The sequence below is a fragment of the Momordica charantia genome, unplaced genomic scaffold (assembly GCF_013281855.1).
Source record: "Momordica charantia cultivar OHB3-1 unplaced genomic scaffold, Mcharantia_2.0 BLBB01000022.1, whole genome shotgun sequence".
NCBI lineage: Eukaryota > Viridiplantae > Streptophyta > Magnoliopsida > Cucurbitales > Cucurbitaceae > Momordica > Momordica charantia.
In genome coordinates this window covers 8,815-24,989 of record NW_028275178.1, presented here as the reverse complement: position 1 = coordinate 24,989, position 16,175 = coordinate 8,815, and the positions used below count along the sequence as shown (strand labels likewise).

At 32.0% G+C, this 16,175-nt stretch overlaps 2 protein-coding genes across 8 annotated transcripts; both read right to left on the bottom strand.

Annotated features, from left to right (window-relative positions):
- Positions 1–1,131: 1,131 nt before the first annotated feature.
- Positions 1,132–8,842, bottom strand: LOC148207936 (phosphoglycerate mutase-like protein 1). 4 transcript variants are annotated; one of them, XM_088118190.1, is made up of 10 exons: positions 7,470–7,918; positions 7,191–7,252; positions 6,799–6,906; positions 6,039–6,118; positions 5,098–5,260; positions 4,435–4,509; positions 4,224–4,312; positions 2,467–2,586; positions 1,670–1,714; positions 1,132–1,586 (listed from the first exon to the last, which is right to left on the bottom strand). In XM_088118190.1, exons 2-10 carry the CDS (start codon positions 7,248–7,250, stop codon positions 1,460–1,462), a joined length of 867 nt encoding a protein of 288 aa, XP_087974316.1. In that variant the 5' UTR covers positions 7,251–7,252; positions 7,470–7,918; the 3' UTR covers positions 1,132–1,459. The 4 variants fall into 4 exon arrangements, with proteins under 4 accessions (XP_087974316.1, XP_087974318.1, XP_087974319.1 ...); XM_088118192.1 differs by having other exon boundaries at positions 6,873–6,906; positions 7,470–7,917; XM_088118193.1 differs by lacking the exons at positions 7,191–7,252; positions 7,470–7,918 and adding an exon at positions 8,779–8,842.
- A 2,612-nt stretch (positions 8,843–11,454) lies between these two features.
- On the bottom strand, positions 11,455–15,018 carry LOC111008037 (phosphoglycerate mutase-like protein 1). 4 transcript variants are annotated; one of them, XM_022280642.2, is made up of 10 exons: positions 14,924–15,018; positions 14,645–14,737; positions 13,493–13,594; positions 13,256–13,335; positions 13,009–13,171; positions 12,751–12,825; positions 12,560–12,648; positions 12,306–12,425; positions 11,981–12,025; positions 11,455–11,899 (listed from the first exon to the last, which is right to left on the bottom strand). In XM_022280642.2, exons 2-10 carry the CDS (start codon positions 14,726–14,728, stop codon positions 11,770–11,772), a joined length of 888 nt encoding a protein of 295 aa, XP_022136334.2. In that variant the 5' UTR covers positions 14,729–14,737; positions 14,924–15,018; the 3' UTR covers positions 11,455–11,769. The 4 variants fall into 4 exon arrangements, 3 of the variants coding, with proteins under 3 accessions (XP_022136334.2, XP_022136326.1, XP_087974314.1); XM_022280634.2 differs by having other exon boundaries at positions 14,669–14,737; XR_015787567.1 differs by having other exon boundaries at positions 11,729–11,899; positions 12,219–12,425.
- Positions 15,019–16,175: the final 1,157 nt, after the last annotated feature.

Below are 16,175 nucleotides of genomic sequence, written 5' to 3'. Positions count from 1 at the left end.
ATCGACGATCGTCTGCGGCATGAGCAAGTACTGTGAATAGCTCCTGTGCGACACGTGTTATACGAGTGACTTTTGGGCTTTCTCCGGCCCGGTCCAACAATTTTTATAGGCTTTTCAGGTGGACACGTGTCTTGAATCGTACTGTTTTGGATATATTAAAGAACAGTAACTTGATGTGACCATTAATTAAATGTATAGTCGAGATCTGCAAGATTATCTGTCCCGGTAGGAGATTGGCAGTTAAGAAGTACAATCCAGTTTCGTGATTTCAACCCTAAAAATTAATTATAAAATTTACAACTTTCATCTCTTATCCTTTCGCTTTCGCTATAAACGGTGGAAAAACCTCAGGTCTCTAACAGAAGCATAAGATGTCTAAACTGTTTAGCTAAACTCACATCAATTTCTATTATATTACTCAATTTTTTTAAATAATTTAATGGTTAAATGTTAAAATTTAGAAAATATGAATTAAGATATTCATTTTTAAAAATTTAGAGACTACAATAAATAAAAATAGAAATACAAAGATTAAAATAAATCAAGATAAAAATAGTATTTTAAACATAATTTAATAAAAAGGTTATATGTATCTGGATAAAGGTTGAGATTCAAGTTATGAAATTTGTTGAGTTAATACTAACATAGTTTTTTTTTCCTTTTCTTTTTTGGTAAGTTTGGAGATTAGAAAAGAATATTCGTCAGCTTGAGGACTATAAAAAACCAAAAAGTTGAAAAACCAAAACAGTACATTGTTTTAAAAAGTATTATCTGTTTTTGGTACAAAAATAACATTACACGTATCATTAGCATTTTGTTTGAAGAGAAAAGATCAATAGTTTTCTTTATTCAATGCGCATCAATTAAAGCAGATATAATAATAAAAGTGACATAATTATGCAAACTTTTCTTGCTGTAATACATGTCTTGGAGAGTGGATTTGGGTTGGTAGGAGGTTCATCAAGACAAAAAGAATCTGTTGCTCTTCAAGTGCATACGATTAAAACCATTCATGTCATTTCCATAACTTTTTGGAACACTACTGCATTGCACGAGATCATTATGCCTCATTATTCCTAATAAAGCAATCACATCTATCCACTTCCTATTATTGGAAGATAAAAATTATACTGGATTGAAAATGGTCTTCTTTTAATTATGATATCAATTTTGGTGTAAAAGCTGGCCTGCAATGCAATGGATGGATGAGATGCAGACAAAAACGTGTACCTCTAAATCCAGTTGCAGCAAGAAGCCTCAACAATCCATTGTAGATAGTAACTTCCCCAGATGGATAGGGTCAAAATTCATGAAAATTGAATTCTGAAAAACTTTGTTGGAGTAACAAAGCTTCCAAAGAAGGAAAAAGAGAGCAATTAGAAATCTTTTGGTGATACTACTTAACTACCGCCTCGGATAATGTCTCACACTTTTCTCAAAATGATGCTATGTATCTTCTTCAAGCCACATCTTCATTTGTAACTCCGTTCTCTGGATGGTTCTCAGCTGCAACATCACTGGGAAAATTGAGCCCTCGCGGTAATTGTCCTGGAAAATTGGTCGTTGAGGATTCCGACCCGATCATACTGCAAATAACGAACCAAATTGATGGAGTCTAGGATACATAATACCTGAAGGAAAGGAATGATGCATTGAGGAATGTACTTACCTCCTATCAATAAGAACAAAGGAACGGAGCTCACAGTTGGCAAAACTACATAATAAAGTGAATCTCTATAGTTAAGATTAAAATAAAATAAATATATATAAATAAAGAAAAAGGATTACATTTCAAGCGTTAAAATCAAATGCAGGAGCATGTGGCAACAGTAATTTTATTCCTACGGAATCGCAGCAATTCTCTGAACTCTCCATTTGATATCAATAGTAGAGATTAAATGCATTTGATGTGGTATATTTAGATGTTTTCACTTTATCGTGCATTCATCTCTAAGAAGCACAGACAATTTAGTTCGAGTAACGTGTCCTTGTTGAACACTTGATACTTCAATAATTATTGGACACATATCAGACATTTATTTATTTAATTATTTTTTTTGTAAAAAGTCTAGTTTTTAACCCAACAAAAGAAGTTAAAGGCTCCAACAAGATCAAACCTAAGGAATAATCACAAAAATACGACAATAAAGTCCAGAGGGAACATGAATCTAAACAAAGGGTCCTCCAGCACGAGAACAATGGATCCTCCTCCCTAGAACTCTCCACCATTCTAAATTTATGTCCTTTGCCGTGTTCTTGTCCTAATTTTTTAGAAAATGATGTGTCAATGTATTTATGTTGTATCCGTGTCTTGTGTCAAGATCCATGCTTCTTAATAAAATATTAGTCATCCCATAGGTAGGAAGAATATTACAGTTTGCTGTTTCAGTTGTTAGTGAGGTGCAAAACTACTGAATTTCAATATTTGGTGACAACTATCTTGGACTTGATTAGGGTAATGCTTACCGTTCACAGAATTCATTCTTTATAAATGGATGACTGTCATTTCCAAATGCATGCAATGAATAAAATAAGAATCCACTGTGGCTGACAACTGCGATCTCCTTCTCCTTCCGGATCAGCAACCTGGCCGAAGTAGAAAACCAAAAGATCCAAAAATCAAGGAGCCATCACATGCCAAAATTACACCCAAAAGACATGAAATTCTGAAGCAAAATAAATATTTTTTCTCACATATAATGCATGTAACAGGGTATACAATAACAATAGATTCAAGCAACCAGAACCTAAATCAAGCTGTAATGAGCCTCAGATTATGAAGATGGGTCAAAGAAGGTTGGAATTGCAACTATTGTCAGGACAACAGAATTTCCATGTATCTCCACATTGGTTGTTCACTTTGACATAACGCTCGTGATTTTGCTTTTGGTTTTACAGAAAAGACTCAAAAGGTCTCATATTGACGAAAATAATTGACCTCACCAATATATCATGAATCTCCCCTTGTTTGCACTCTTAACCATCCTCCCCTCAAACATAGTACCAGTTGTATCTTTCCTCGAATAGCCATTCATTCATCCACTCCTAATAAGTAACGAGAGCTTGCTTTTATCTATGGCTAGTAGCACACCTAGATAGAGCACAACCATAGAATCTATGGTGGCAGGTTGCTTTTATCCAAAGCTGCAACACACACAAATAGAACACGAGCATAGATCACATTGTGAGAACCTGATGTCAACCACAAGTGCACCATTAATCTCCTCCCCTCAAACAAAGAAACCTTCTTCCTATCAATCTACCCGACCTAATAGGGCTATCTTTTCTTAGACTCCAATAAATTTTGTTCGATCTTGGAGGATTTCACCCATGCAGTTAGGTTTAGACTATGGTTCTGATACTACTGTTAAGTATAACGGAATCCCCACCTATCTCCACAATGGTTTGACACTTTCCACTTTGAGCATAACATTCATGGCTTGGTTTCACCCAAAAAAATCCAATACTAATAGGGATAATTGTCCTCGCCTATATATCATGAATCTCCCGTTTATCTAGATAATGTGAGACTTTGTTTGCACTATTTAACTCCTATTTTGTAATTTATTCAAGTCGAAGGAATGCAAAAAATTGAAGATTATTTATTGAACACCACCTTCGTCCCAAACAAAAGGTGCAGATAACAAATTCAAGCACATAATAAGATATCTCCCGAGCCCAAACAAAGGAACCAACAAAAGTTTCCAGTTGTAATCTATAGGGAGAATAGTTTAGAAATCATAAGGTGCAAACAAATAAGTTAAAAAAGGGAAACATCTCCATATTACTAACTCTATCCTACCACTATTAATTGCTGATAACAGAATTTGCCGAGGAAATATAGCTAACATCTTAAAACTGTCTCATTGTCAACATTAGAATAAGCAAGTACTATCATGTCAACATTAGAATAAGCAAGTACTATCATATTTACCTTTTTTTAGACCTACTTATTTATTGAGAATGCGACGAAAGTCCCACATCAGCTAGATAAGATAAAGATTATGGATATATAAGTGAGAGACGACATTACTATTAGACTTATGCCCAAAGTAGATAATATTGTTCCATTGTAGAAATGTGGAAGGGACAGCATCTCTAACATTAGTATATCATAGTGTCCGAGAGAAGAATTTGCAAACAAATCTAACCAAACAGACATCTGATGGTAGAAAAAAACTAAAAACAAAAAGGACGTAGAGATAAATGAAGTACACATTCACCATTTCAGAAACTTCAGTCCCCTAGCAGCAACTTCGACACGGGTATCTCTAATGTCTGGCTTCCACAGGATATCTTCATTATGTTCAATCTAGAAAAATTAAAGCAATCTTTTCTTTAATCAAAATAAGTTAAAACTTTACAATGGAGATGAAAATAGTCACAAGAAAAAGCAACATATTCCATCGATAAGAACAAAACAATGCAACTTACCATTGAAAAATCAATTGCAGGGAAAAGAGACCGATACTCCCTAATGCTTCGCCTCTTGTCACATGGATGAACACCCTGTACAATGAATATAATAGTGATTTGTCATAAAAAAAAATTTGAAGAATATTTAAAGTGCCAAAGAAAAAAAAAATGCCAGAAATTCCAATTGAGTGATAGCCGTGCAAAAAAAAAAAAAAACTCAAATATGATACTTATGCTGATAGAAAGATTTATTTGTTGTAATGTAAACCAAGAACTTGGTTCAAGTTCTTTGTCAACCTATTCCTTTTCCATCTGTAAGAACTTACAGAGTTTAAATATATGCATCAACTACAAGGCAAAATATGAAATTATTTTGCACGTAAAGGAACATAATTCTAGAGATCTATTTGAGTTCATTCATAGCTTAAATATTTTTCTTTAATTAATGTCAACATGCAAGAATTTATACAGTTAAAAAAACATGCATAAAATCCAAGAATTTTCACTTGATATCATTACAAACATTTGAAATTTGCATTAGAGGGAAAAAATTATAGAATTCGTGAACACACAAAAGAGAGATGCCCATTAAATACCAATTTTAATGTTTCAATGCTGCAGAGAAGGCGAAAACTATGATAATGAAGATCAAAAACTTTTGAGAAGGACTCGAATTTATACAATATTTTCCCGACAATCCTCTACTGCCAAAAATGGCGGGCAGTTCAAACTTGATATTGCTGGACGGTTGCTATCCCCTGCATTTTCCACCATTAAGGGAGGAACATTTATACCATCTGAGTGTTCTTCACCACCAAAGGTTCCAACTGCTGTCTGAATGGTCCTACAGTGCGTACCATGATGGTTAAAATTGTAAATGTTTGATTAATATGGGGTAAAACATGAAATTCTCCCATTTGGGTCAAAAAGAGAACCAAATTTTATTAGATGCAAATGCCCTCCACAAATTAAAGACACAAGCTCAATCATCCAGAGGCAGATGAAAGCATAAAGCTAATATATTATAAGATACGAATCAACATGCTAGTTGGCAACTTGGAATTTAAGGGGTCAAGAATATATAAACATAATCTCTCAAAATACACAAAACACATTAAAACATCAGTCCCAAATATATACAGAAAATTAGAAAGAAAATGAGCTTGGCTTATAGCTTAACTACTCTTGAAATACCTTTTCCATTTCATGGACGAGACCGGAACAAACTATCCTAGATACAAAATAAGAACTCGGGAAAAAATCTTGGATATATTGACATCTGAAAAATTCATAACGTGGGCAGGCAAATAATAATACCGATAACTGCAACTCATCGTATTAGTCCTAATTCCCATTGTTTAAGGTTGGCAAAGGCTTGTTATGCTTTGACTCAAAACATTTTAGGTATATTCAACTATATTCGATGAAATTCTGCACCATTTTCTGCAAGCTAGAGTAAATAAATAAAAAGCTTTCATAAATTGTTCCCTTGCAGAAACTCAAACTCCATGAGCCCCAACGATTAGACCAAAAATCTTTTACGTATAGCAAAGGTTCCCCCAGCCCACAACTTGTATCAAATCTGCTTCTTAAAATGTATCGTAGTTACTAAGATGCAATACCTTAACAGGGGGGATGTTATTACCAACTCAATTCTCTTAGAAAGTCCACATGATTGTACATGTTTGCGCAGATTGTCAACCTGTTTCAATACCCAGAAAAAAAAAATCCATTATTTGCAGTTCATTGGATTTCAGAACAAATTGTGGTTTCATATTTCTTCTAGATGATAAACAATTAAATAAGCCTCATGGAACTTTTTAGAGTGCTGAATCAATCATGATAACAGAGTAAGGTTACAACTTACATCAGCTCATCCCAAATTCATTACTCTTATTCCTATGTAAAGGTTTAATTTTAGCACCCAGCTTTAAATTTTTAGTTTGAATAGTATTAGATATATATATATATTTTCTCTTCTTCTTCTTTTTCCAACAAGAAACTGAGAGAAAAATATATTCAAAAGAATAAACAGAAAGAAACAGCCTTGGGGCAGAGACGGGGAGACCCTGCCCAAAACTACCAAAAGAAACAAGGTGGAAATTAAAAAATTAGAGCCTTCTAATCACTATAATTACAAAAGAAATTTGTATGAAAATCAACAAAAAGAAGTGTGTTGAACACTATTACAAAAAAAAAACAACGAATATGACTTGTCTTCAAACTTATTAGAGATTCTGGGAAAGATAGTTATATATTTTTTTAATACAACACGTGGGGCGAAGAATTGAACTCACAATTTCTTGGTTGAAGATATATGTCAATTACTGTTAAACTATGCTCGTTTTGGCCGAAAAAATAGTTATATAAACAAGCGATTACCTGTCGCCACCCTAGAGGGGTAAGTTGAGCATCTAAATAATCATAAGATAGATATTCGTTCAAGTCCTTCTCACCTGCCACATTATGAAATCCCTCGGCATGCCTCACCTATAAATTTAATTTCAATAAAATTCAAGTGCTCGGAAAATACAAACACAAAGCCATGAACCCCACGACGCACAACAGTAGATTCCAACTAAAAAAAAATAATAATAATAAATGTTGAAGATGTTCATCAATCACGAAGATGTTCAATACCTTACAGATTACAGGAGAAGGCTTAACTACTACTAAAGAATTAGTTACAATAAGGTTTGCCTAACTGAAATGTAAAGACAAACTATGTAATATCACCTTTAACAATAAATAAATAAACCGAGAACCTTACATACCAGATGAATAGTTTTAGTGAGGTGGGATGGATACAAATTTAGACCCGCTGTAGAGTCCATGTCTGTAGATCAGGATAATAGCAGGTAAACAAGTCAAAACAAGACAACTTAGGACTAAAGAGAGAAAAAAGGGGGAAAAAAAGTTCTACACGGTCGAAAATGAAAGGCAACAGCATAATCTTACAAGACGATCCAATTAAGCAGATCAAAATACAATTCTGTCGAAATGAAGAAAGATCAGAGCGAGAGAGAGAGAGAGGGGCACGAAGACTGATGTACCTGAAGAGCGGGAAAAAGAGCGGATAACAGAGAAAAAATAAGGTGGCGAAGGGAGTCGCAGTCCGGTAGTGAAGAACTTTGACACACTCCTATAAAACGGGAAATGTGATGAGTAGGAGCAATAATGTTTGTTGTCATTACAGTGGAAGCCGAAACAGAGTCGTTAGAGCCGCGCGTGGATTGAGAGCTCCCATGGTACGGAAACGAGTGGGGCTCTAAAATGAATAAGTTTTTAGTAAAAATGGCCGGCAGTTGCTATCCCCTGCATTTGCTACGATTAATTGGATAACACATTTATACCCTCTATGTAACCGTCACCACCAAAGGTTCCAACTGCTTTGCATAGTCCTACGGTGCAACCAGTGATGGTTGAAATATAAGGAAATGTTTGGTTAGTAGGGGCACAAAAAGAAATTCAGGCATTTGGATAAAAATTCTGTAAGATAAAAGTTCCTTCCACAGAGCAAAAATACTAGCTCAATCATCAAGCGGGAGAAGTAAGCATAAAAGCTATCCTTATCATAAGACAGAGAGCTTTGTCCGGGTGAATAAACTCTATAAATTGATGTTGCAACATATAAAAAACCTACCGAAACAATCAATTATCTATATGAAGTAAACAAGAGCCAATAATAATACTAAGGCTCGGGCCACGAGTCCTTGATTATAATCCTATTTTTTTAAGATTGGCAAATACTTCGTTTACAAATAACAAAATTATCTTGGCTTCTACTGATTTGATACCTTAACAAGGGGGAGGAGATGACTAACTCAACTGTCTTAGAAAATCCACATGATTGCACCTGCTTGCGCAGATGGTCAACCTGTTTCAGTGTCCAAGGAAAGTAATATTTTGGATCTTAGAACCAAGTGTTGCTACATGTTTTATGAAGTGATTAAATTAGCTACACGAATCTTTTTAGAACAGTGAATCAGTCTAGATAGTATGAGTACGATTTGATCAGCATATCATGAATTAATAACCCTTCTTCCCCATGCAAAGGTTTTATTTCAGTATGTAGGCTCATATACCTGTTGCCATCCTAAAGTGGACAGTCGAGCATCAAAATAATGATAAGATAGAAGCTCACTGTGATCCCTTTCACTTGCAACCACTATGAATTCCCCGGGCATGCCTCACCTGTAAATTTAATACAAAAGTTCAAATGCTTGAAAAAAATGCAAACGGAAAGCCATGAGCTACACGATGTACAAGCAACAGATTCAGATTCACGAAAAACAAATCGTTGACCGTAAATGCTTATCAGAAGAGAAGAGTGCGAGAGATAAAATATCTATTGTTACAAACAAGATGAATAGTTTTACAACGGTGCGACGGATACAAACTTAGACCTCCGGCAGCCTCCATGTATCTGTAAATCAACAAAATAGCAAGCATAGACAACAAAAACAAATTAAGAAGCATAGAAGTTAGAACGATGACAGAAAAAAGTAAAATAAAAATCAAGAGCCGAAATGCAGAGTAGAATACAAATTTATTCGAGGTATCGTACTTCAAAAAATCAAAATCAGAATCAGAACCAGAATCGTCGAGAACAACAACAAATAACAAAGAAGCTCAATCAACAAAAGGAACATAATCCACATCAACAATCGCAACTATTTCATTTCCATCAGTCTCTGGAACTCAAAAACTCCATCTATATACTACCAGACCGCAGAGATCAACAAAAACGTTATAGTGGTTGAAGAAATAAAAGAATCAGAGAGAAATATGAGCAACCTGAAGATGAGCAAGCTCCAGACGAAGGGGACGGGAGAAAAATGGCGCGGTAGTAATCGGAATGTAGCTTAAAGCCTTGAACACGTTAATATATATATGAAAAATTCAAAAGCGCGCGGGTTCTGTTGGGAAAATAGTGGAGCCAAAACAAGGGAGTTTATGGGGCAAAAATGATATATGTGTATAAAACTTTAAAATCAATCAAAATTAACTCTCAATAATTAATTTACATTAATTAATTTACCTTTTATTAAGTTAAAATAATGTAAATTAACCTTTTATTAAGTTAAAATTATAAAATTATTTTAAGCAATGTTTCAATTTAAGTTTCACTCGTTAATACTTATTATTTTTGTTAATACTTATTATTTGATGTGCTTAATAAAATTAATTATTTTCATTTTATTAATGGCATAAATTAATTACATTTTTATAAAAAAAATTAAGTATATATTTTAATAAATTAATTTATTACAATAGAATAATTAATTTAGTACATCATCAGTAAAATTTTAATGCTGTTTTATTAATTATAAATTTAATTTAAATATTTTTACTAATTTTAATTAATTAATTTGAATAAAATAAAATAAATAGTTTATTTAAAATAAGAGTGCTAAGAGTTTGACACAAAACCATAGACAAATCTATGAAACTGGGAGGGAAAAGAAAACCTTTGTCAATAGGAATAAGGGATGTCTGATGAGTTGGAAAAATTTTCAAATCTGTGTAACAAATTAAGACTTTACTTGCCTATACTCATTTACACCCAGAAAACACCCAACCCAACGGCCCCTTAGGAGCTCAGGGTCGTTGTTGCCTCCCTCATGCAATACAATTTTTAATTTCTCTAATTTCTCCGATCGTGCTATTCTCTCCACTTTATTGATTCTTAGAACAAAGACAAAACAAAAGTCATTAAGAAACTCAAAATCTATAGTTGAGATGTGGAGAAAAATATGAGTTTTTTCATGCTTGGACAATTTAAATAATGTTAATAATTTAATGCTAGTTGCTTTGATTTTTAAATATCACAACCTTGATACTTTTCAAATTATTGATAATAATTGCATTAACTATGAATAAAAGATAAAAGTCAAAGCGAGCATAGCTTAGTAATTGACATATAGTTCGAACCAATAGATTGTGAGTTCGAATCCCCTCCCCCACATGTTGTACTAAAAAAAAAGATAAAATATATTTAAAAATAATATATGTTGAGCATAGGAGAATGATTTTAAATTAGAGATGTGAGATTCGAACTCATGATCTATTGGTTAGAGAGAGAAGTCAATTATCGCTCAATTAAGATCATGTTGCAAAATAAATTAATGATCAAATCCACTCTTTTCTAAATTGAAATTAATATAAAGAAATATTATATATAATAGAAAACTACTAAATAAACCATTATGTCAACTAAAATTTATCATTACAGTGGTAACATACATATGAACCTATAAATATTTTAAAAAACTTTTATCATATATTATTTTACCTTATTTTTATGTATTATATCCCTAAATCAAATTCCTGGATCCGCCACCATTGATCAAGACTATATAGGTTAAATAGGGCAAAAAAGTATTGACAATTGCAATGGTCATTGTAATTTCATCTTTTACTTTTAGTTCATTATTAACTATTGTTTTAAATTAATTACTAATAATTAATATAAATATATATTTGAAACATGAAAAGATACAATAATACATTGAGTCTTTCAACCAATGTGTGCTCTAAAACCAACAAATCCAATAATTCATGTACTCCCAGAAAAACAAAAACAAACAAAAAAATTTTCAAGTTAAGACCTTTTAATATATTATAGAGGACATAAACTCTTCCTAGATGAAACTATATATACTACATAATATTACATAAAAAGTAAATCCTATATAATATTGTAAAAGGAAAAAAACAGACTCGGGACTTGGATTTGCCCCAATTAATAGTGTCAAATGTTGATGCATAAATTTAGATTCGTATTCTGATGATGAAAGCTTCTGCAAACATCTGCGCACACAAGAGGGAGTTTTCTCGAATTGGTTTGGATGGAGCGGCTCAATTGGATCCGATCAACTCAGGACTAGTCTAGTTTGGTGGTCTAACCTCAACGTCATTTAGTCCGAATGGTTTGACCCGTGTCACTTTCTTAACTTTCGTTCATGAGAATTTTATGGGATCATTTCCTAATAAAACAATCACATCTATCTTGTTCCTTCTATTTGAAGACAAAAATTATATATGAAATAGAAAATGTTCTTAATTTTATTAAACGGAATAGAAAAGGTCGCCTGTAATGAAACTGGCACATAAGATACAGGCAAATACATGTACTCGAATAGAAAAGATGGCCTGCAATGAACTGACACATAAAATACACGCAAATACATGTACTCCCTGAAAGACACAGCTGGACACATTTACTCTAAATCTAAAGTCTCAACAATCCCAAAAGATAATAACTTTGTGAACAAAATTTCTTAGAATTCAACAAAGCTCTCAAAGAAAGGAATAAGAAGGTAATTAGAAATTTTTATTGATCCCACTTAACTACTTCTTAGGATAACATTTCAGGCGTTTCTGAAATTCCGGATTCTTCTTAATTGCAATGTCGACAGGAAGATCGAGCCCTCGCGGTATTCCTCCCGGGAAATTATTCGAGGAGTCTGACCCGATCCTACTGCAAATGGTAAACCAATTTGATGGAGTCTTAAATCATAATACCCAAAGAAAACAATGATCTATCGAGAAATGTGCTTACCTCCTATCGATAAGAATAATGGAACGAAGCTCAGCGTTGGCAAAACTGCATAATAAAGTTAATCTGATCTTTAGTCCAGATTAAAAAAAAGAAAAACTAAATTTCAAGCCCTAAAATCAAATGTAGGAGCTTTGACAACACTAATTTATATGGTATCCCAATACTTCTCCTAAGCTCTCCCTTTGACATCAAATAATAGAGATTAAATACATTTGATGTCATATATTTAAATACGTGCCTAAGTTGGAAACTCCAACACTTGTTGAAAAATGACGTTGTACTCATATTTTTTAGATCCTTAATAAAATATCAGGGTAATGCTTACTGTTCGCGGATTTCACTCTGTATAAATACATCGCAATCGTTTCCAAATTCACGCATCGATTCAAATAAGAATCCACTATGACTGACAACCGCGATTTCCTTCTCATTCAGAGTCAACAGCCTGGTCAAAGTAGAAAACCAAGAGAGAGAAATTAATTAAGGAGCTATCAAATGCCAAAATTGCCCCAGACTACATGAAATACTAGACCAGAATAAATCTAATCGCAGAAAAAACTAAAAGCGAAAAGAAGACACCATTTCAAAAACTTCAGTCCCCTAGAAGCCATTTCGTCCGGGGTCTCAAGGATGTCTCGCTTCCACAAAACATCTTCATCATGTTCAATCTAGAAAAATAAAAAACAATGTGAAAATAAGTTAGAACTTTATAATAATGGAGATGAAAAAATAGTGACAGAAAATTAGCAAGATATTCCAATGAAACTTGCCATTGAAAAATCAATGCCAGGGTAAAGAGGCCGATACTCGCTAATGCTTCGCCTCCTACAATTTGGAAAAACGCCCTGTAGAATGAAGGAATATAATATTAACGATTTTTTTTTTCATAAAATCCAAGAATATATTTAAGACTAAATATAATATATGTCATTGGAAGATGTTAGTGTTCCTAAAAGAACTTGGTCAAAAAAAAAAAAAAAAGTTTTCCTAAAAGAACATTTGAGAAGTTGGAGTTGAAGAATTTGTACAATAACTTCCCGACAATCCTCAATTGCTAAAAATGGTGGGCAGTTCAAACTTGATATTGCTGGACGGTTGTTATCCCCTGCATTTTCCACCATTAAGAGAGGAACATTTAAATCATCCGATGGCTCTTCACCACCGAAGGTTCCAACAGCTGTTTCAATAGTCCTTCAATTTAAATTGCATTTGAAATTGTAAATAAATATATAATATAAGCCTACGAGTCAGAATTATGCAATAACAATACGGTACCTTGACATAGGGGATGTGATGACCAACTCAATTTTCTTAGAAATTCCACGTGATTGTACATGTTTGCGTAGAGTGTCAACCTGTTTCAATAAAACACTCAGGAGAGCATAAAGAAGAGTTCAATTTAATAAACGTTCATCAAAAGGAAATGAAAATTTTGATTCTCGGTTTTGTCTGAATGGGATAGACCATGGGAAAAATAGTATATATAAATTAAAGAAGCCTGGAAGCGATTACCTGTTCCCATCCTAAAGGGGTAAGCCGAGCATCAAAAAACTCCTCAGATAGAAGAAATTCTAAACTCTCATTCAAATTATGAAATCCCTGGGCATGTCTCACCTACAGGGGCAAATCCACCATTTCATGTCAGTGGAGCACAATTCCTATAAACATAAAGGAAAACGACCAAATTTAACCTCGATTTCAATTACAATAAATTACACCTTCAATTCGTATAAACATAAAGGAAAATGATCCAATTTAACCTCGATTTCAATTACAATAATTTACACCTTACACTTATATATGTGTTGCAATCTTGACTTTAAAAGTTAAAAGTGTAGCAAATTTTACATTCTAATAGATATTCATTTGAAAATTTATTGAAAAAATAATCTCATATGTGTCGAGGTATAAAAATATATATTTGATATGAAATTGGAATAATTTAGACAAAAATGACAGTAGAGTTGTTTTTTTTTTTTAATGGTAAGTTTTATGGTAGAGTTATTTAATTGTGAATTTTGTACATTAATCAAACTAGCTTTTCATCAAATTAATGAGTTTTTTTTATAGAATATTTGTTGTGTTTTTTTTTAATTATTTAAACTAATGGGTGAATAAGTGAAAATTGAATAGAGTCTAAAAATTGCAACACTTATCTAAGTTTATGGTTTAATTTGATGAAATTAAAAATTTATGGTAAAAAAAATGTATACAACTTACCCAGTTTTTATGGGTATAAAATGAATTTTTTTTTCCAAATATAATCTTAGACGCAGTTATTATAAACACAGTTTGATATTACTTCGTCTAAATAAAATATGATTGAGTTATTTTTTATATAAATAGTTTAAAGAATAAATTAAAATAAAATATATATATTCTATAGGTTTATAATTATTTCGTATTTTATCTAAGGGATAAATTTAAATTTATTAGTAGAAATATGGTCCACACTGTAAATTTACCCGATATAAAAATCTAAATTATTTACTTAATTTAAAAAATATATAAAAATATCAAATATGCACATATTACAAAAAAAAAAAGAAATAAAAAAACAAAAACCTAGTAGATGAGTCACCTGTAGACCTAAATTTCAATGAAACTAAAATACAAGTGCATAGATGGAAGAAAATATACAATGTTAATATTAAGAAAATATACCATGTTAATATTGTTAGAGCATACCAGATGAATAGTTTTAGTGCGGTGGAATGGATACACATTTATAGCCGCTGCAGCGTCCATGTCTATTGTCTATCATTAGATCAATATAATATTAATTATTAATAGCAAGTAAATAATTAAAAAAATATTGATTTAATGTCAACATGAGTTAAAGTCAGTAATAATAAGTATCGGTCTTTAACCAATAGATCAATCTCCGCTCTACAGTTATAATATATAAAAAAATAGAAAAATTGATTTGATGATTTGATGTACCTTGAATTGAAGGGAGAGAAAAAGAGCGAATAGTAAAGTAGGAAGAAGTCTGAGGACTCGATAATTTTTTACACGCTTCTTTGGAGTAAGAAGTGTGATGGCTATGAGTATATATAATAATAATATTTTTATGGACACGTGTGAGGCTTTAAAAAAATTGGCATCGGCAATATCCATACATTTTTTACATTTATTTTTAAAAACAAGGAAAAATATTATGTCTCCAGGCTAATCTAATCACTATTATTTTTTTTAGAAGGGGAGAAAATCATAAAATTAGATATTTTTTCAAATTTTTAAAAATTAATAATCCATCAAATTTTTATTGGTGGTTAATATGAAGATTAAAAAAAAAAAAAGTATCTCTACATTTACCTGGTATATGTAGATTAGCATGATTCACGTGAATGCTAGCACATGTTATTCATGTCAATGTTGAATCTTGATATTGAAGATATTGTACCAAACAATAATTTTTTATAAATAAGAAATATTAAGATATATTCACATATTTCATGGACATTTTATTTAAGTGAATCTAATTTTTTTTTTCTTTTTAATATTCACCCCTTCCTTATCCATTTTTCTCTCATTTCCTTCTAACTTTATCTCTCACGTCTTCTTTCATCGCTCACTTTTTTTTTTCTTCTTTGTATAAGACCTATTTCATGTGGATTTTTAAAAGTTTCTTTGTTGATGCTTCCGTTCCTTGTTTTTATTTATTAACTTTTAATAAAGAAAAATAAAACTAGATGACCCAAAACACTTCTGAATTGAAAAATGATAAAATAATATTTTTATTTATATTTTGGAAAAATTGAAGATGAGAATGAAAAAAATAAGAAACTTGTTTTAGTTGTTTCCAAATGTTCTAAACAATTTGAAAATATTTTTTAAAAAATTAGAACAAAAAATATAGATAGTTGTCAAAGGTTCCAAGTTTCCTAATAAAAATATAACGGAGTAACAAAAAAAATGAGAAAAATATCCCATGGGTTCAAAATTAAAAAAAAAAGGGAAAAGAAAGTAAAAAAGGAAGGAGTAACAAAAAATGAGAAAAATATCCCATGGGTTCAAAATTAAAAAAAAAAGGGAAAAGAAAGTAAAAAAGGAAGGAGAAAGAGATAAGTGTTGGAAGGATAAAGAAATTAAAATAATATTATTATTTATAACAAATTTGGCATGACAAAATGGATAAGACAAGGAAGAGGGAAATATCTTTGGTGTGTGGCAATGAATTCACTCACATGAG